This window comes from Scophthalmus maximus, chromosome 2 (assembly GCF_022379125.1).
Source record: "Scophthalmus maximus strain ysfricsl-2021 chromosome 2, ASM2237912v1, whole genome shotgun sequence".
Taxonomy (NCBI): domain Eukaryota; kingdom Metazoa; phylum Chordata; class Actinopteri; order Pleuronectiformes; family Scophthalmidae; genus Scophthalmus; species Scophthalmus maximus.
In genome coordinates, this window is record NC_061516.1 from 12,060,537 (window position 1) to 12,083,134 (window position 22,598).

Below are 22,598 nucleotides of genomic sequence, written 5' to 3' on the forward strand. Positions count from 1 at the left end.
TTTAGCTTACCGAGCCTACCTTGGTGAACCGACACACAGAGTTAACCCCGAGTTTAGCCTCTCAGGCTCAGTCAGCACTAAAGGCACGCTACAGGCGCTACTTCAGGTTGCCTTTGTTCATTGGTTGGATCGTCTTTTTCGTCGTGTCATTGTGCCAATGAAGCACAATAAGTAAGTAAACGAGGCACGTTTTTAGTTGAATGTAGCATATTACAAATAATGCGGACCCGTGGAAAAGAAATTGAGGTATTGATGTAAAATGTACAATTAAGATATACTTTTCCGTTCACACACTTGGATATAATAACACGTGGTATTCACTAATGGCATTTCCAAATTTCGTCGACTAAACTTTTCTTTGCTTTCCCCCCCCCCCCTCAAAAACACGTTGTACACTGCCTGAGAGTCAAATCTACGGGCTTAAAGTTTTCGGTACACTTCAAACAGGAGGCTGCGCTCAACCACACGTGACGATTGAGGATGGTGCGTTCATGAAAAACACGTTATTCTCACCAATGTTCGTGTTGCGTTTAAGGAATAACTGCCCAGTAGCAGAAAAATGCTAAAGCTCTACTTCTTCATCCTCATAGGGGCCCCGGAGACACACGAGTATTACTTTAATTTCATCCAACGTCGGAGTGATTAGAAACTGCATAATAGTTTTTTTTAAACAGATTTTCTTTCCACTGGTTTTAATGCTGTACATGAAAATGATTCACAGATGGGCACCTGGAAACCAGTTTTCTTGGGAGGAGTCATGAACAATGATTATCCTATTCTTAGTTACCCTTGGCTTATACAGTTCATGAATCACTCACGTAAGCCAGTTACATTTCAGTCCCTTATTTACTGCTGTATACTGTCTCTATATGATGACAGCAAACTATTAAACTATTATAGAAAAGCAACAGGTTTCACGATGGCAACTACAATCAGATGTACTTTAACCAATGTGTTATTGAAACATACATGTCCATCTTTGACTGACAGTAGTTTATGTTCTCCCTGTTGTCGCCCACCTCCGCCATGTGGTGGCAATTTCTGTTGAATAAAGAGCTAACGCTGGTATTTCTGTAAGTCAAATTCTGCATCTGCAGATGGACTCACAAAACATTAAATTACATGAATGAGCAAATAAGCACAGAGACAACAAAATAGCAGCGTTTAATACACACTGGTTGGGTAACATATTACCTAATGCTAAACTAATACTGGGTTACATGTCTCCACCTTGAGCAACAAGACCCGTCTGGGTGTGTTCCAGGGCCATCTTCACTTGACATTGACTGAGCTGCTGACGTCTGCATATTTTACTTCTCGGACACATCATACATCAATTTGCCAATCTAGGTCAGATTGTAATTGGAAAAACACATGAAGAATTCATAGGATCTAGAAATGTATACTACAGCCTAAAGGCACTCGGACATCTGTTTTAGTTTTAGGGATTCGTGGAGTTCAGACATTGAAAGAGACCCTTAAATTTTATCATCACGGATAATATTACATGGCGATGGTATGACCGGTAAATTTCTAGCATAGCCATAAATCATTAGCCCTAAACACTCAGTATTTTCTGTACAAGTCAACAGTCCTAAATGAGAGAACCCTTGATTTCCATAGTGGCACCATCAATATTTATTGTGATAAAAAAGAGGCAAATATTAAAGCAATGGACAAATGGGGAGATTGTTTCAGCTTTGTATATTCTTTTATCATACATAATATGCTTTAATTCATGTACACCTATTAATTAGCCAAATGCATTCTCCAAACTATGGGCAAAACCGATCAATGGCCACAACAATAGAATGGTTGTACGATTCGGGTTTATAATGAGACCCAAATATTCCTTTAGAAATCACTCCATTAAGTGGAAGGACAAGGGAGAAACGTCCAATTGAAGTGAAATTACAAAATACGTCCTCACCAAACTTCAGTGTCCACAGAGAACTCATTTGTGAGCCAGTTTCCTCCACGCTCAATTGGCGCTGTGTTTCTACAAAAGCAGGGGGCAGTGACGCAAGCACGCTCTCCACTAATTGGTTTGGGATGCACTTCAGTATGGCCAATATTTTAGATTTTTTTGTTACAAACACGAGAGGGGAGATGGAGTGGATTAAACGAGGAAATGGACTGACATGGACTCATGAGGGAGAAGAAAAGAGGAGAAGTGGATGCATCTAATGTGACTCCCACGGTGCCTGCTTTGTTTGGCCAATGCTCAGTTTTTGAGATAACCACACGCTGACATAACTCCATTAGTGTAGGGATGTGTGTAGCACTCCGCACACGTTTGAAAGCAGGTCCAGGGTTCTGAGCGCAAATGACTGCGGTGAGTTGTGATTGTGGCCAAAGCTGCGTTACTATGCACAGTAAGGGAGGAGATGGCTTTCAGTTTTGGTTGTACATGTGGTGTAGTGGGGGAGAAATACAGAGTTTGAGAGTGTAATCAGTTCAAAGTCTCACAAAGTTGTTATTTAAATCAGCTTCATATGAAAAGATAATTTCTTAATAATAATTCACTGGAAGTGCTCAGAGATGACGAAACGAAGAAGAAAAGAGGTGAGTCAAAAATTGATATACACATGGATAAATAACAAAAATGAGAGGGCATGCTTATCTAATCTATCACTTAGATTTCAATACAAACCTGTTCTTTCATTTTATTCCTGTGTGGATCATTTTAGCCCACAGCATGGTCTTGATTTTTTAATTTCTGTACAGTCTAACTAATTATTGAAGTCTTTTTGGAGTCTTTTCAAGGTTTGTGTAACTCATGTTACCACTGATTTCTAGTCAGGACAATTAAAGTCAAATTGTTTTTGGCTCATGTCATGTAAAAAGGATATTAAAGCCAAAGGAAAACAATCAACCCGAACGTCTCCCAAAAGGTTGCTGGCCTTCATTCAGGGAAAGAACCCTCTGACATTTAATAAGTAAACTGTCTCATCAGCGGCCTCTTTCCCACTGCTTGTTGCCCAGAATAAAATAAAAATGACCCAATTTTCAATGTTCTTTAAAGAGTAATACAACATGTTCTCAAACTCCCATCAGGAAAGACTGACTCAGTCAGCGTCGGCTGTAAAGCCCAGGCCTCGCATCTTGGACTTGGAGAGGAGCAGGAAGACGGTCAACTGGTCTCCCAGCATGTGATCCTGTGAGATAAAAAGCGAGCCGCTCTCTTCACGCTGAACTCCTCTGGAAAAAAAAAAGAAAGAAGTAGAAGTTAGATTGGAGCAACTTCATGAAATCAAGACCCTCAGGGTCTGGTGAAAATATGCTAATTAGTTGAAGATTGAGAGGGCTGAGAAGGAACAGCTGGATGTGGAGGAAAAACAGCAGCGCAGCTTCGTTTATAGATAAAAAAATATTTTTAAGGCTCTTTAATGAACTTAACGTTTGCTTATATAAGTCCAAGGCTAGTTTGTCAGGGAAAACTGTAAGCAGAGGATAACCGCCTAGAGAAATATGAATAATATTTCTGGTCTATCCAAGAAAAAGCTGCCAATTTTTTGCATTAGCTTCAGTTTTCTCCTGTGAAGAAAACATATTTTTTTACTATCTGTAAAATAATATGTAACAGTGTCCGTATGATAGAATCACTTGATGGGATTTGTTTGACTGTATGCAAATCATACACTTAATTTTTTTGGGTTATGCAGTTTATTCGATTTATTTGGCAATGTTGCCAACCGGATCTTCCCAGCATTCTCTGCTCTTTGTTACGGTGTCAATTTCAGGCTGTGTTCCTCCAATACCGTAATAACATTAAGTGTCAGTCACTGACTGATTTCTATGTCCATAAGAAAGACAAACTGTCCCTGGAAAGAAAAAGTTAAGCTCATACCTAACTGTACATCAGTTTTTAAGCTCAGCGTCAACCTAAAGCATTGGGAGTCAAAGCAGGTTTTACTCTTCAGATCTGCCAAAACTACGAGCCAAGTTTTGTCACAACTGAATCAACCGCTTGTTCAAATATCAAATGGATTATGTTAAACGCAAACAGAGACAGAGAGTGAGTGATGCACAAAATCCTGTATCACACCTATCAGTGCTGTTTGTCATGTACTTTGCTGTTCTGCACACTGTAGAATTATTCCTGGTCTTTGGATGAAACCGAACAACACACACCACTGACTTCATCGTCACACTGCTTTTAACAGCTTTCATGACAAGAAGCCAGTGTCATAAGTATCACCAGGGGGCGATATTACCATTTTCTCTCACTGTTTGGATTTGAGCATTTATTCCAAATGAGGCTTTTTGGTGGATATTTGAAAAAGCACAACTTTATTGCAAATCCTCACCTTCTTAAAACCAACTGTTTAAAAGACTCAAGGTCCTTAGATGTTTAATGTGCACACATATGAAAGGCTGCAAACAGTATTTTATTCATTTTCACATTGCAAATACAAGAGTTTGGAGCCAAAATCAAAACTGTGCAGCTGCCAAACACATACGGAACATTATATATATAAAAAATAAGCATAGGCCAGTATAGTTCGACATTAATGCTCATTCTGTTGTTTTTTTTTTTCTTTTCTTCTTTTTCCCATTCATTGTATGAAGGTTGTTATTTTTGCATTGATTGGCGTTCTGTTATTTTGGCCTGTTCAGTATTTATTTAATATTGTTTTCATGATTTTACAGTGTGAAAGGAGAGAGATTAGACGCATTGACGAATAAATTTAAAATATTAATTCCTAAGAGGATCTGGCTGACACGAATGCCTGCCTGCTCACTTTTTCGATAAAATTCAGTATGTAAAGTAGGTGAAGGATAAAAAGAGCTACATTATAAAAAGCAGATGTGGACAGCTAGGCCCGAGGAGATGGCATCATAAATGGACAACAGGTATGGACAGGTTGTGGGTCCAGGAGGTCTAGGTTTGTCAGAATGGTGCGAAAATCAATGGACTCCTGAGGGGGCGGCTGTGCTCTGATAGGCCGACCCCTCTCCTCACGGCGGAGCAGGAATCAGTCAAGAATATTAATCTAAACATCAGTCATGCATGGGGAACACCCCACGAGGAGAATGAGCCTGCTCATCCATGCATCTCCTGGGGGAGGTAGAGGGGGGGGGGGGGGGCTTAGAGGAAGGAAGCTGAATGGGTAAGTATGTCAGGGTATCATCTCAGGAGATATGATGTGGGCTGACTTCAGGCACACAGACAATAAACCCCAAACTGAAGAGGTTGGCACCATCCGAACTGAAATCTGTGCATAACTCAGTGAACCGCCCTCTGATCTGTCTCAAAAACCTGCGCCAGAGTGGAGAAAAGCCACAGTCCGAACAATGACCAGCAAAGAACAATATTTCCCCCGTGTGGGAAAAGAAGAAGAAAGCTATATTTCTGAGTTATATGTTAATGTAATTCATCTTATTGTAATCTAATCCTCCAGCTGTTCCAATAAGCCACACAAGTAGCTGGAAATATTCAAATTCAGCACCAGTGCATCTTCTTATTACCTACATTATGCTGCATTTCATCTTCTCTCCTCACATTTTATAAAATGACTCCTCTGCCTCTCGGTTTCCACTGCTCTTACTATGTTATCTTCCCAAGGACAAGTACAGCTGTTGAGCTGTTTCCTCCATTAGGAGACCCCACACTGACCGCAGGGCATCCGAGCTTTCCACTCCACAGCTAATCTAATGTACCACGACTGTCAAGTGTGCTACACAGAAACATGGGAACATATGTCAATTTCTACCTTGCTAATCGATGCAACACCCAAGCTGAGGATCATGGGTAGGGTTTAAAATTAGACTCCCAGAGATACAGTAAGGCAGAGTAGAGGCAGATTTTTAATCAGTTCCATATTCAGCTCTACCGCTTCGATTGGATATGTTAAAGCTCAGTGCTACTGAGGCCAGTGCATTTGTTTCCCCCACTCATGTCTCTGCATTTCAGGAATTGAGAACTTACTGTATTTTTTGTGCAGTTATCTGTAGCTGTGATATTACAGCAACAATAATTTGATGTTCAACACACACATATCTGAGTCTACCCAGCGTCTCCTCTACCTTGAAGGTAAAAAAAAGTGTGCAAGTAAACTTTCCTCCAGGTAAAGTTTCCTGCAGCTCATAACATATTTATTTCCGAACTGAAGCCATGGGGCCTGTGCTTGTCCCAGCAGCAGCAGAATGCTGCATCAGAGCTGAAAGGCAGATTAATGGCCTCATTGTAATGGGTCGGTCTGCTTCTTGTATGCTCAAGAAATCATCAAAGATTACGAGGCAATCTCTTCCCCTGCAGATGAAATGACAAACCACCAAACAGACGCTCCTAACATATAACATCTAGAACAGCTGTTATCTTTAATAGGCCTAAGGATTATTTGGTTATTGCGGTGGTGAACAGTGAAACTCGATATGGTAATGACATGTAACAAATATAGCTCAGAGACAAATCCTGGACATTCTAGACTGGTCCTGTGGTGGAAACTACCACTGAGATGGTTTTGAGTACTTTGACAGGTGTTAATGTCTGTCTGACTGTCCGTCCGTCTGTCTGTTGACAGATTGTCACCACAGTAGCGTGTGCAGTCACAAAACTTCGTAGGTGTGTGGTTGAGATCAAAATGAAGGCTGAGTTCGATGCGTGTGGTCTGAAGCAGGGTGTCGGACGTGGAGGGGGTTGGAAATACGCTCACTGTATCCCAGTTTGGATCATTCCGGTATCTGAGACATTATAGGTACAACCACAGACCAGCAGTGACGCCTTTCAATAATGTAGTGATGACTACCGAGTACTAATGGGTTGGAACATCATCATGTTGACGGGTGTCACCGGTGGTGTGATCTCATCACACGATAGTCTTTTGCTTTTAAGTATAGTTGGATACTTATTAATAATGGACTCATTTTTTCCAGTGACACGATTTCACTCGTGTATTTTTCAAACGAACACTTCCTACTTTCCCCAATAAATACAAATCATCTGTCACTTCTCGGGGAGCAGAGAGCGGGCCTGAATGGGCACAGCTTGAGCGTTATTCTCACTAGTTCGCAAAACAAGCAACATAATTAACAACAAAGCCACAAAAGCCTGCTCCGAACAAACCCCTTCAGGCATAGTATCTGCCGGGAGCCGTCCTGTACTTGAACTAATCGCAGAAAAGCAGCGAGCACTGGGGACAAGCGGTATCTGCTACAGTAAAAACTGCCAAGCGAAGCTGGGGTGAGGTAAACATGGCAAGCGTTAATATTTCAAGGTGTCATCAAAGCAGAGGAGCCCTGGAGGGAAAATTAAACAAAGCAAACAAAAAGGTAGATAGTCCAGGTTCACAACACAGTGTATTGGGGCATATGTTGTCAGCACTTCGACATGATGTACATGGAAAAGGACAAAATAAATCACACAGGAGTTGACAGTACATTGCATGTATCACTTCCACATAAATGGTAGATATGCAGGAGTTTCTGCTGTATATTTTAAATAATTACTTTAATACTCTTATGTCTTTATCATTATGCATACATAAAAGTAATAATACAGACTGTATTACTGGGAAAGGAGTACACGTGACAGATACAGACACATTTCCCCTCTCTGGATGAATGGGCTCTTGGACAAGGAAAAGGTTATTTCACTTGTCCAAATGACAAGTGGCTGAGTGGATAATGTGAAGTCGTGCTGGGCATTGTTCTCGCAGTCGTCACTGGACTAACTATTGAGGAGAATCAATTGAAAAGATTCATGTGCGAATGGGATTACATTTGTATTCTGGTAGAAATCACCTGTGTGGTTGGGACTAAGAAGTGGAAAGAAGCCGGCTGACGAGGGCTGAACAATCAGAGTTGACACTGCTCCAAAGACTTGAACATGGCAATATAATAACACTGCCTTACATGTGGTTGCTAGAGACATCAGGGGGAACAAAGAGTCTGGCTTTCAGGAACTAAAGATGTTGCAAGGTGACTGACTCATTAAATGTCAGTCCACGTTGATGTGATACCTTTAGTCTCTATCAGTCACACCTCCAATTGCATTTCTAAAGCATCTCAAAACAGCCTGGGATGTTTGAGGGTTGCTGGTTCCATCTGATCCATAAATAATTCTCCTTTGTTCTCATGGAGCGATCGCTCCTTTCACTAAATTTGATTTACCTGGAAATGTTAGTGACTTTGATTCTTGGGATATCTTTGTGTTTGCATTTTTTGTGTGAAAATTGCTTGAGACAATTTTATATCAATGTCAGAGACTTTGAATATCACACATTTTGAAACTTCTTTTAATGCATCTTACCATAGGTTGGTGCAGTCGCTTGTAGAATGTGATCCTAAAATTGGTCCAATTAGGCTTTGAGAAGGTTAATTAAGATTTGTCAATATGTATGACAGAAATACTTATTGTACACAAATTAAGATCCTTTATTTAAATAGAGGTAGCAATACTGCAACTTAAAAAAATACTCTATTGCTACAAATTCCTTCTTTCAGAATTGTAATTGAGTCGAGTTTCTAAAGAATTATCAGCTGTGTTCCCAAGATAATGAGATAATAAACCAAGTACAATGGGAAAACTATTCAGTTATCCCGAGAACAAGATAACCAACGTGTTATCTTGAGGCAACAAGATTGAAAAAGATTGCAACAATGGCCGCTATAGGTTTCGTAACCAGTAATGATGTCAAGTACTGTATACAAGTACAGCTGTGAGGTACTTTAACTTACCTTATGTATTTCAATTTCAAGCTACTTTACATTTCAGAGGGAAATATAGCCCTGCATACACAACATTTATTAAATAACTTTAGTTACTTAGCAGAATCAGACTAATAATGGAAATTATTTTCAACAAATAAATTATTATACATTAGTATAGGTTAAGATAAAGCACCTGCTGGTGTAAAATCACAATACATAGCAGTATATAAAGAACTTAAAATTACCAGCTGCAACATGAAAGTAAAGTCCTTTTATTTTTGGTTCTTTCTGTGTATTTCTATCCTTTTATATTTTGACTTGAGTAACATTTTTTAAATGTAGGACTAACAGAGAATTTCTACTATGGCTGTTATGGCTACTAGATCCGAGAAGACCTGGTTACTTCCTCTACTACTGTTCATAACTATAAGATATGTACTACGATGGTAAAAGGAAAACAGTTCTCTCCAAAACATAAAAAAAGGGAAATGTTCCAGTAAAATACGTGTCAAGTAAAATACGTGTCAAAATCTCTTAAATACAGTAGTTGAGTACAAGCAGGTGTAAGATAGTCCACACATTCCTATCTCACTAATGTTTTGAAAGGTCACAGTAAAAGCATAAGGGTAACTCACAACATTAATAAAGGCTGGATTCCATTCGTTTTGGTTTTACAGGGGGGCAACTTTAATAACCCTTTTCATCACATCAGCCAATTATGACAGGTCAAAGCAGGAGAGACACGGCTGAAACAAATTTTTCTTAATGATGGCTGGATTCCATTAGTGAAATAAGAAACACCTGTGACTTGACTCCTGACGTAAATGACATGAGAAAAAGTTTGCTGCCCAATGGGGCTGCTGCTGCCCAATGGGGTGTGTTGCTTCCTCCCGGAGATCTCCAGGCAGGCCGGTCAGCCGTCCAGGCTGGAAGAGGAGTCCTCGTGTACGGGGTCTGCAGCCTGGGGGGGCCGGGGGGCCGCGGGGGGGCCCGGGGGGACTCTCCAACAGCGTCACTTCAACGAGCCACGTAAGCTAACGTCTTATGCTAACAAACATTTGCTGTGTTCAGTTTGCTTGTACTTCTTTCTATCTGCTCCTCCTGCCCATGTGCTCGGCTTCCCGGCATCTGCTCTCTTCCACATGCTTTGTGATAACACGCAGCTGTCTCCACCCGTTTGCTGTATTTGCATCGGTTCTTGTAGCCTTTTCCTTCTGGCTGTTGGGTGACCGGTGCATAATAATCTCTGATAAGTTATGAATACTCGTCCAACGTGACTCAGGTGTTGCAGGAGTGAAGAGCTGTATTGTGTTTGTTGCTGCTTTTCTTCTTCAGCTCGTTGTTGTTTCTCCAAATATTAAATATCTTGTGCTGAGTTGATTCACATTATTATCTGCCTGTAATATTGGTGTCACGGGGGAACTCACATTCACAGTTTCTCCATAGACTTCATGTTTCAAAGTGACACATTGATGTGGCAGCTGCTTCTAAAATGTTTTTTAATATCATTTCTACAGTTTGATGTGTTTGATTCTGCTGCACTTATTGGCAACTGAAACGCAATGTACTGCATTGTTATACGAGAAGTGATTATTCGCTTCGAGCCTTCAAGTTTAATGTGCTTTTCGTTAATAATTAGTTTTGTACCGTAGCTGATGTGTGTACTTGTTGCCGCATATCAACTTGAATGCCGGGTTTAGATTTTTTTCAATCTATCAGTTGATTGCCTGCAATGTTTGATGTGCCTTGTCAGGCAATGGCCATAGGCCACCGCCAGCTGGTGTCCTCCCTCGCTTTAATGGATTCGAGATAATTTGGCGCGGGGTTGTCTAATGTGATCCTGGTGTGGTGGAGTTCATTATCGTCTCTCTGTTTGAGCTGTGCTGAATTTGGTGACGAGGCCAGGGGCTTGTACACACAAAATATCAACATTGAACATTTAGCGCTCGTATAACTCTGTTCCGTGTGAGTCGGCCGTGTGCAATGTTTCTGCAGCTCACAAGTGCCCCCCAGCTGGCTGCGGTGTAATAGTATTATCCCCTGTGCAGAGCTGCATGTCCGTGAGATCGACGACTCCCCTGAGCTGTTCCCTTTGGTGGACCAGACTATTATTGGGTGCTTCAATTTCCTCTGTAATGTTTTTCATTAACCTAAATCAGCAGTGCATTTACCAAACACTCAGTCACAATAAAAGACACAAGACTGGCACTTTCTCTTTATTTCCTGCAAAAAAAAGCAAGTCCTGGACTAAAGGATGGAGAGGGTTTGTCAGTAACCACACAAATAAACATCAGTAAAGAAGAAAGGTGGACAGAGGGGGAAACATCTTTCAAGTCTGACAGGATTGCTCTCATAAATCAGTGGAGATTAGACATTGACTTCTTCTAGTTCAACGTTTTGACTTCCTTTCTTCACAATACTGACTGAATGTTACAGAAAGAAGCACATTAGTTCTATTTGCATATTTAGTTGTGTGTTCAAATTGTACATCATACAGTGGTGACTCAGATATATATATAAAGATATATATATATATATATATATACTGTATACAAATAGAGCTATTATCCAAGTAGAAAATGGCCTTCACCTCAACTAAATATGGATGTGTACATATCTAAAGTCTTCTCGTGACCAAATTCTCAAATGTGTGATATAAACTCAGCAGAGGTGCAGCTCACAAACACAAATTGGTGAGAACAGTAGCCTCTGAATGTATCGTTTCATTTACCATAGCAAGCAAACAATGTTAGATTTGCTTGTAGGGGGCTTTAGAAAGCTGATTATCGTGCTGAGAAAAATCAAGCGTTTAAGCTTTAAACATTTCTGGGCAGCTGAAGGCTCCTGCAGGGCAGTCGGACTCGGGACTGGACCAGAGCCAGGCGGCTACAGTAACCTTCAAACGCTTCGGACGCAGCAAAGGCTTTTGAATTAAAAATACTCGGTAATGTCCAAATTGAAACCTCCTTGGTTTGTTCATTGCTCATGTACAGACAATTGCTGTCATTCTTTCTTCCCTATTACTCTATTTTATATCAATCTCAAGTTGTGACTGTGATTTTATTGACGGTACCAAGAGCAAAGCTTTTTTAGTTTTTACCCACTAAGTTAAATGGGTGAATTGTTGCAATGCTGCATGTTTGAAATATGTTTTCATGTGAGGCTCTGCAAAAGCTTATGCCGGTCTTTGTGTGTATCTATCAGGGGCTTTCACAGGCTAACTTGATTTCATAAATCCCAACCCTTTGGGTGTACATTTTTTTCGGTCATTTCAGAGGCTGATTTGGACAATCAGACAGAATCACACTATATTAATTAACTACAATTCTTAGGCACATTAGATACATTTTAATAACTATTTACCCCTTTGAAAATGCATAATGTACTTCTTAAACTATATGTTATGCATTGGCTCGTTTATCTGTTTTGTGTATAACACATAGTCTTCGAAATTGGGAGTTGCATATATTCATGTCAGACTTCAAAGATATATCATAGGAGATTCCAGGTGGCTGTGCTGTGATTTCAGTGTGCTGTGTTCCATATAGGAAGTCCTCTCACTGTAATGCTGCCCCCCCCATGTAGACGCTACAAACTGACTCGCAGCATGCACTGCCCCAACAATGACACAAAGAATCAGACAAACCTACCTTTGAAAGGAGCATCAGACAAATGGGTTGAACAAATATGCACCATCGAGGCGTGTTTGTGACCAAGAAGGGCCTTATAACTCCAAGATAAAATGCAACGTCCTTTTAATCCCCATTTCAATTTGCTACATCTCATACAGTAAGCACATGAACGAGAAAGGGCAACATACAGAGTCCAGTCACTGAGCATACAGAGAACAATCTCCGAACAAAAACAGTCCAACCCTCGTTTCCTGGAGCTGTCTTTGTGTAGATAGTCTATGAGATCTCAATGCGTAGGGACATGCAGTGGAATCACAGCAGAGGGAACACGGTGTGTCCAACTCTGTTTGCAGACAGCTGCTAGTTCACAGTTAGGTTTGAAAAGTGCACACAGGGTACTGATCTTGCAAGTAGCTTGGTGAATATTACCTCTAGTGTACGTCTTTTAAATGCCATAACACGTAGTGTTACAGAGCACAAGATAGCAGTACCTACCAGATGTAAAAATAAATGACGTGACATATCAATATTCACAAAAACTATTTGAATTGATCTCACTATATCTACAAATTCACAACTTGGTAACACTTCTCAGTTTGTTGCCACTTAGTTTAATAATTTGTTCAGCGTATCTAATTGCCTACGGCTTTCTACCAACGAGAGGTTTGCATCAATGCTGAAGAGGTTATGTCGTATAAAACATATAATATTTAATACTTTACTGAATAGCATAAATGTATTCATATAGTAATATACTCTTAATATACTGTATCTTATAGGATGACATGTTTCTGTTAAAGTTAACTCTGGCCCTGTGAGGAAAGTATCACATGAATAATACAATCCCAACCAAACCTACAGGGCGATGATACAGTAGAGCTCTGTTTACCAAAACCCCTCAGGGAGGAAGGTGGTTGGAAGAAAAAGTAACCACATACTTTTGTCTTCATATGCCACGTGTACATGCATACAAATTAAAATTATACATTTTTATTATGAGAAATCTTTTTTTAAAGATCAGTCATCTCTTATTTTGTAAATTCTTTTCTTTGCTATGGCTATTGAGTCTGAGCAGGTTGGATGACAGAGATTCTACTGTAGTTCAGCTGCGGAGGTTGTGGTTTTGTGGCGTTGAAAGTCCCCCCCTCCTCTTTTTGCTACCCTTCAACACAAGTTAAAATGTAATCCTGAATACTTTACTCGGCAACACATACAGAAATAAGTTAACACACAGTATGATGAGTGAATTTAATAGACATTCAAGTGTCACATCACAGATGGAGTACACCAAAATCTAAATGAATCTCCTGATAAACTATTTCAGATGATAAGATATTGAAGAAATGCCTTACGTTTTTTGATGTATATAATTCCTATTACTTCTATGGGGGACATAGCTCTATTAAAATGACTATTTTGACATTTTAAAATCTATAATTTTATAAATGTGTTTTTTTGTGTGAACAGAATGAAATCCCATTCAGTAGCAGCAGTTTGAACACGGATGATATTGTGAATGCGTCTTTGGTTCCCACTTAATTCAAGATACTGGTCGTGTCAACTGGCCAAAGGTGATTCTGCGTATTGGTGATGCTTATGACCGTCTCTGAGGCAATTTATTTCAAAAATCCACAAAATCCACATCCAATACTCAGCGGCTGCTGCTTCAATCTACTTAACCAAAGTACCACGATCACATTACTCAGAGAACTCATACATAAACATTAGCACTGCGTGTCATCAGATCCTGAATTAGCAGCAGCCAGCAGGCTTTGAACACCCACAGCAGATGTGTATCATGAATCAGTCTCACGGTATCAATTCATGAATTCAAAAAGGGATCCCGTGTCAGCTGATGATGACTGGTCTCCATTTCCCCATGGTCAGGAGTAATGTGTGGAAATATTTTATATTGCTTTTCAACATTGACACATTGATTTTAAATTATACATTTGACATGAATATAAAATGAGTTTTAAATTAACATGATTTATCTATTGTCTAAAAAATGTGTTTTGTTTGGGTATATAAAATGGTTTTCCAGGAGATATTCATTAATGTTCCAAGTCTCTGGATCGCTATGGTCCACATGTAGGATGAAGACTTTTGACAAGTTTGGCAAGTGTCTGATCTGTTGTTCATAATCTATATGAACAAGATAAAGAATAACAACCCTTCATTTTGTTAAATCTAACTTGAATTGGTACTATTGAACTATTAGTTTGAAAAGCCATCAAGGTGGGAACTAAACTGTAGTTTGTGTGGTCATGCATCTCCATACTTGGATGCAAACTGGCTTCTTTTCCTCATCTTGTATTTCTAGGTTTGACAGAGATGGATGTATAACCTGATTTGTGTGTTGGTATATAGACTTAGATCTATAATCTATGCACTATGAGGGGGAAAAAACACTTTCAGAGCCATCTGTAAATGATTTGCATCACATCAATGTGCACAAATAATTGAAGTTCAAGTGCGTTTATGGAGAAGATGCTGAGGTTGCGTAGATAATTCATGAGCAACTGGGATGAACTGCAGAAACATTGATACTAAGCCCTATTTCAGTGTGACAGATGTCATTATTGGAGGTTGCAGACAGACACGTGTACAGATTGTCATGCATTAACCTATGACTGATACATTGTGCATGGTTTGTGCACAGAACACAGTTCACTCATTCTCCTAAGCTTACCACTGAAGATACACTTTGATGAGTTCCACTGCACGTCTGGGTTTTAAGTACAGTCTAAGTGTCCATAATTAGAGATGATGCAAACATATCCAGAGTGCATCCAGCAAAAAAAGCAACAGAAATTGCTTTATATTCATTTAACATTTGTATAAACACACAAATTCAACACTCAACAAAAATTCAAACAAAAGTTGGAGACAGTTGCCACCTCTGGATACAATTCTGACTTTTGAAAAAATTTGAAACGAAGAATCTGCTTGACTGGTTTGCTATTCAGTGTGATCACAACAATTCAATTTAGTTCATAATTTTTTTGCAACCGAAACTAGGCATTAATCTCCGGTGATGATGAAATATCTCCAACATTTGTTTAGAAATACTGAATGACTGACATATTGGCCTTTTGTTGTCTACTACAAAACACAAACAGTACAGCATACTGTATGTAGACAACCAAATCAACACCAATATACTTACACAATCAAGTATAAAAGGGCAGAAGTACAACATGAATCAATCTCTTTCTTATGGTGACAAGGCAGAAATGCAGAAAATCATAATGGAGCTGAACAGCTACAGTGACTGAAGAGAAAACAAAGAAATAAAGGCACCAGGGTGCCTGCCCACAGTATACTTAAAGAAAGTGTCTGGTGTGATTTTAATTCATAAAACCTCTGCGTTATTTCCATGGAAAAAATAAACTGCAATTCAGAATTCGACTTCCGTCTGAGGTAATGGTGGTAGTTTGTTATGTCTGCTCGGCCCATTGAGACACCACACCAGGAGCCAAAACATAAATGCACATGATAATTGTTCTGGACTACGCTGGATCCTTTAATCTCTTTGCTTCATCTTTTCACAGGCAGAGCTCTGTTAACCTTCCACACTAATGAGCAATTTTACACTCGGTGCCCAAGCCCACGGGCTGTGGGTGGGCGGGGCACAGCCACATACAGCATTGTACGGAGCTGGTGGACACCAGTATATGTTTACATGTAGTATGCACACAGACCTTGGTGCATGTGTGCGCTGTATATGCATGTGAGTGTGTCAACGCCTTTTCCTATATGATGTGTGTATTCAACAAGGCACATAGCTTCTTTGTCATTGAACACAGTCAGCCAGTTAAAACAATACAAGCCACTGGACTAGAAAAACGTACATCCCCCATGGGATGCAGAAGCAATTCCAGATGATACTGCATTGGGTCTGTTGCGATCAATGTAAGCTGAAGGCCAGACTCGGAAGATTATTAATGGTAAAGCGACCGACAAATGGCTCCTCTGTGTGTGTGTGTGCGTGCGTGCATGCCGTTGACTTGATGGATGTGTCAAAACCTTATCATGGTAATGAGCTACAGTGGAAACGTCAACGCATGCTTTGCTCTAACTTATTACAAGCAAAGCGCAAACATGTGAAAACACAATTTGACTACTCTACAAAACGGCAAGCAAGATACAGCAAAGGAACACAAGATTACTCACAAAAGGGAACAGGGCCAGAGCTAAGTGTGGAGGGGAGAAAAGAAACTACACAAACACAGTTGGATGTGAGGATGTTCTCCCTCCGACTCCACTACTACATGGGAATCTAGTGTTCAAATTTGCCTTCCATCTATACAGACGTGCAAAATATCAAACTCTTAAGAAAAAACCAACGCACGAAAGACGCGCGCACACGCATACACACACACACACGCACACCCAATAAGATGTAATGGACTTGGCCTTCTGCAAACCTGTCTACACTCTGAACCAAACCAGGCCTAGCATCGGGTGAAATTCAGTTTAGGTTGTTTGCCTTCATGATAGCGGGCTTCCTGTTGACGTACGTGGCCCAGTAGCCTAAGTTGAAGATGAAGAACAGAACTGGGAAAATGATGCGTGATATCTTGTCCACTTTGCTGACACGGTTGTAGGACTTCTTGGCCTCTGTGTAGGGGTCATCCATTCTATGCAGATACTGGTGTTTGGCTGATGCTCCAGGGGCACTTTTGGAAATGGTTGTTAATCCTTGGTCTTTGGCTACGTTGATGGCGTAGGTGGTTCCGACAATGTTGAAGGTGTTGTTTGCCTTTTTGGACAAGGTCGCCGATTCTCTCCTCTGAAAAGGAAGAAGGCAGTAAAGTAAAAGTTGTCAGGAGTGGAGCACCAGACTTAACAATACTTCCATTTGAACTCATGAAGAGGAAATAGAAGCAACACCACGAGACACGACACACACAAGAACAAAACAAAAGCCTAACCATATCGTTAATCCTGGCCATGTTAGCCTGAAACGGTTCCTGAAAAGAAAAGTAGAAAAGAAAAAAAGTTTACCAATTATATTAAAATTACCCATCTTACATACTCTATTCATCACTATCTAGCCGGTATTACTTTTTCCTTAACACCATTTAACACTATTAATATTGTCAATTCAAATCTGCACCATACAAATGTGGATTGCAGAAAAAAAAGGGGTCATGATAAAAATTCATGACAAAATTATCAGGTCGGTCAAATTAAGTGTCTGGCAACGGGGACGACTGCATTTTGTCTCATTGCACGACCAGGCTGACACTGCTCGCAGTAGCAGCACAGAGCAGGATTAGAAACAAAGCAAGGGAACAGAGCCTGAGAACATGTCTCACAGACTGTATCACTGAGAGCGGCCAGGCCTCTTCAGGCAAACAGCTTGCGACAAAACAAACATGACAAAGGCTGTGTGATGATGAAACTGGCTGGAGCGACTGCCATCTTCCTGCTACTACAGAGAAATCATTACTGTCTTTTATATTGAAATCACACAGGGAGACAGATTTGTATTTTTGCTAAATTGGTGCGCTCAGATGGCTAAACTCACATCAGCAGAGGATCCCGTCGGCCTAAGAGAGTACAGTGCACACGGTGAGTGTGCAGGAACAAGTAGGGCACAGAGATTAATCACCAGGCAGTTTCCTCTATGGCAGACAGTATAGTGTGTGAGACCGGGGTAATTTTCTTCACACCGTTCATCTCCACTGTGGCCACTTTAAGATCTCCACACAACTAAAGTCGCATGTGTCATGCAACAGAGTTTCACTTTCACTGCTCCCCTGTTTCACTTTTTGCTCTGAGCCCTGCTTTAATTTTTGTCCTACTTTTTCATCTTCATTTAATTTTCCTTCCTTTTCCCTTCACTCCATCTTTTTAATTAGCATAACTAATGTGCCCTCTTCCCCTCCACCAAAATGCTTCACTGTCTCCGGGCACACAGCTTAGTGTTTTGCTTGGTCTTCATCCTAAATATTCACACACAGCCATGAATGGAGGCAGAAGAATGGTTTTACATGCAACAAGACAGGACCGGTGTTAGTGAATCTGGCCATCTGACGCTTTTATATTGTGTTCGAGTGAATCACAGACTGTAATCGGTCGGACCACATGATCCACACTACGTTCCCAAACCAGAATGATTGTCTACTAGATAACATTGTTGATTGGCCAAATTATGTCCCGTGTCTTTATCTGAGGCCTCTCATGTGTGACATATTTGAAAAACAGCTAGCAAAATGGCGGATGAGGAGCTGGTGTAGGGGACTCTGTCAGTGGTGTGGCAGTAGTTTGGTTCTGCACAGTCTGATGTTTCTTAAACAAAGTTATCTGTCGGGCAATAGTCTGTCACCGCTGGAGGTAATACAGCAAAATCTGTTCAACCATATTTAAAAAGAGGAAGCATCTGAAGGGAACATGCCGAGAGCGTTTAACTCCGGTCGGTATCTCATCTGTATCTCACGAGGCTCAGGTTTATCATTGACTGACGCATCAGAGAAGACGAAAACTTTGATAAAACAGCAAAAGATTGAAAGAGGTGACTAAAGCGGTCACATTATGCGCAGATAAGGACATGGTGCCATTGAAATCTGTGGACAACATGGGATTTCAATTTTGAAAACGGTGTCTTTAATGCAGTGTCGTGTTTTAATTGGTGCAAATGGATCAATAGAAGTCTGTAGGCTGGTTTGACTCTGAATATTCTCTACAGTACATTGATATTCGCAGTAGGCATCACATTGAGGTTATTAAGTTGCTGTTAAACTTCAGACTATCTGTCCAAGGTGAGGGAGGCAGCAGAATTGAGGGGTAAACATGTTCAGTGTGATCAGCGTTTTGTCCTCGAGTGAGCAGGACAGCTGGAGGAGGAGGATCCTTCAGACTCCTCTGCAAGAACGGCGAGTCTTATGGAGCGATAACAAAGCTCACAGGCAGCCGATTGCATTAAGCAGAGGAACGGCGAGTCGCTGCCTGAAGGGGTCCATCTCAAGTCAATTAGTATAGGCTGAGAAAGAGTCACACTGATGCCCCACGGATAACCAGATACTTTCCCATGTTATTGATTCCTCCACGTCCAGTACCACCACGAGACTCCTCTATCACAGTGCTGGCTTACATCAGCAGGAAAAGCCAATGACTGCCGCAATGTGTCATACGACTTTAATCATAGCCCCCTAAACACCTCGGTACTTGGCACCAGGGATGTTCTTTGCCCAGTAACCCGACAAAAGAGCCAAGCAAAGTAATTCTGTCGCTATTTAGCCGGGCTGTGCTCTGCAGTAATTTATATGGTCTAATTATTAGAGAAACCACGTGGCATCAGGTCTGTGTACATGTTTTTATCAACCTAATGTCACAGCACATCATGTACTTCTGGCCAAAGAGTCTAGTGCACCATCCATTTGGCTCGCTGCAGGCGTAAATATCCCCCCCCCCAATACAATGCATCTATTGACCTTGTCTCTGTAACTTCTGCAAATTGATGCATCAGAATTTCCTTACGAGTGTGATTAAAGTACCCTGGGGGTAGCTGTGCCTCGCTGTGTCCTGCTGTTTGGGGTTTACTGTGCGCATGTGTGCACACAACCCTGTGACAGTCAGTCCCGGTTTAAGATTGGAGATGAGGTGTTGGCATATTTAATGGCCTCAAGTATGTGAACGCGTGTGAGCATGCAGACGTGTTTTTTTTAATGGAGCTGTAGTTTCCCTCTTAGTGTCTGTGTTTGTGTATTGTTAGTGATACTTGCGCTACCAATCTTCTTTGTACATCTGATAGTTGTGGCCCGGGCCTGATTTTATCACTGCAGCTCATGTTACAGGTTAACTGTCAGCTAATGCTGAATAATGCAGCTTTCCTTTCACACCTTCCCAAGTTTATATTTTTTTGTTACTTCTTTTAACTCTGTTCTAAAAACAATGTATCTTCTTTTCACCGGCTAAACAATAAAGCTGAATAACAAAAGCTAAACCCCGCCTGGTAAAACCCTGTGTTCAGTGACGATGGTACATATACACACAGTCCAGCATGGTTAGTGAGATATCACCCCTTCATCTTGCTATGTGACAAGGATACAGTCGGAGGGAGCTCGCCAAGAGGCAAAATACTTGTGCATAACGACACCTCCAGATCGAACAGCAATGGCACGGAAATATTTTCATTATGGGAATTTAATAACCAGATGCCTCCAGGAATGGCAGCTAACGTTTGTTATTTTCCACCTGAGATAACCAAGCTCCAGAAAATAAAAGTTTACTTTAGCCAGCAAACAAGCTGCAGCAGCTTCTCCCTTTGTCCCTGCGACAGTGGAGTGAGTAACGGTGTCATGCTCCGCTCTGCTCTACTAAATGTGACTGGGAGGGATGATGACAGGCTGTGTCCCCACCGTTGTCTACCAAACCGTTGCGTTAAAATGTCTGCAGATGTAGTCATCTATGCAGCCGGTCTGGATACACAAAATTATGAGGCATAAATGTGAAACCGTGATCGTTCTTTGCTGCCAGCGGCGAAGCCCACTGCACAATGAGCCAGCGCTCAATGTCTCTGCTGATGAAACCAGCATTTAATGCATCTAACAAAGTAGTGTCCAATCGTATGTTATGGAGAGCCAAGAATACGCAGGCGTTCATTCCAACCAAACACCCCACCGGCTTATTTCTGTAATAACACCTTCAGCTGGCGAGGGAGAGCTAATTAGGTAGATCGCTTGTCAAACAGAATGTTAGGCGGGAAAAAAAGAGGAAGAGGAAAATGGCCCAGAACCAGCAAAGTAAGTTAGTGCACATAGACTGTCTACAGCTCACCCTTTCAAACCCAAAAAAACAAAACAGCCCAGGGGCAGTGAAGTCATTCTTTAGTTCTGGTAAGATGGTAAGAGTATTGACTCTGCCTCAGATGTGAAGTCTGTATTTTCAAAATGACTTGCTGAGCTTAAACACTCTTTTCTTATAGGTTCTCCTCCTATAGATTCCTCTTTTAAAATTCTAAATACATAACAAATGAAAACGCATGTGCAGTGTGATGCCTTTGCTTTCCAGTAGCTCATTCTAGCGGGGACTGTTATGGGAGTGCCATGTCTCCCTCTGTGACCCCATTCTTTTTTATCTATCATGACAACTGCATGCTCAGCACAGCCCCCGAGAAGGCAGCTCAGGCTGTTGCCATTAAAAGGAGGCATCAAAAGGAGAAGAAGAAAAAAAATCCTTCCACTCTGCTGCAGTGTAACACATCACATTATCCCCATCGACTGTAGAGTTCCATAGCAGCAATAAACATTTCTATCAATCACTCAAAGAATCAAATGTCAAACTATAAAAAACCCCCAGCTGTACCGATTGTGTCAAACAGATTGTACATAAATAGCAGAAAACAGGTTTGTGGCACCGTCGTAGGACAAGAAATGTTTTCTTCATGTGCTTTCTTTGTCAGAAGTGTTCCAGCCTTTTTATGTGCTATAGCGGCAACATGACAACTGTATTTCCTCAGACAATAATTGCCTCTCTGCTAAAACTCAATGACACTTTCAGCTGGTCAAACAGAGGAAACGAAAAGAAAAAGCATGAAGGTATAACTCTTTTTTTTTTTTTTTTTAATGCAAATACATCTTAGTGTTTGCCAGCTTTCTTTCTTTCAGTAATCTGTGTGCCTTCGGGAAAAAAAATCTACATATAGTTCTGCAAATTAAAAGTAAAAATAAATAATAAAATTCTAATTTTAAACCGTTCTTTGACATATTCTCAACACCATGCAAATTTACTGACTGTTAACTATAGTCTCAAAAAACATGGCAGCAAACCACTCGATATAAATCAGCAGATGTATGTTTTATAGTCAGCATTGCCACAATGTGATCACTCGATTCTGTCGTATTTTGAATCCATATGCAAACAATGCATTTGTTCCTTTCATTTGCCCCTCTGAAGTGTATATGGTGCAGCTAAACCAATCAATGAATCAAAAGAAACATGGATATTTCATACATTCGGCACAGGACCAAGTGCTTTATTTTCCTTCATCGCTTCCATGTGCTCCGATACATCTCTCGCTTCCAATCCATTTCATTTGATGTGATCAGCCACACAACATCAAAGAAATCATGGTAAATTTAAGCACTGCGGCTATCGCGAGACACTCATCAGTTTTTATTCATGACTTCTTCGCAACTTCATAGAAAAGTATCTTGTTTAGACTCCTGCGTCCTCCAAATAATAGAACCACAGAAATAGTCAAATGTTCTGAACCCTCTATTTTTCTACTTTCCTCCCTTATATCTTCATAAACAAAACCACATCAGATCAGATTCTTGACAAAGTAAAGATCTGTGAGCT

At 40.7% G+C, this 22,598-nt stretch overlaps 1 protein-coding gene and 1 long non-coding RNA gene across 5 annotated transcripts in view; one reads left to right on the plus strand and one right to left on the minus strand.

Annotated features, from left to right (window-relative positions):
- The first annotated feature begins 60 nt into the window (after positions 1-60).
- On the plus strand, positions 61-4,703 carry LOC118300839. The gene is made up of 2 exons (XR_004790168.2): positions 61-171; positions 3,058-4,703. It is a non-coding gene; the product is annotated as an uncharacterized LOC118300839 (long non-coding RNA).
- A 7,690-nt stretch (positions 4,704-12,393) lies between these two features.
- Positions 12,394-22,598, minus strand: part of gabra3 (gamma-aminobutyric acid type A receptor subunit alpha3) — a 79,542-nt gene continuing 69,337 nt past the window's right edge. For 2 of the 4 annotated variants that reach the window (XM_035626803.2, XM_035626804.2), the window contains exons 10-11: positions 17,225-17,263; positions 12,394-17,082 (exon numbers count right to left, since the gene is read on the minus strand). In XM_035626803.2, the coding sequence (XP_035482696.1) occupies positions 16,762-17,082; positions 17,225-17,263 (360 nt within the window). In that variant the 3' untranslated portion in view covers positions 12,394-16,761. The remainder of the gene's footprint in view (positions 17,083-17,224; positions 17,264-22,598) is intronic. The other 2 variants (XM_035626805.2, XM_035626806.2) reach the window with 1 other exon arrangement.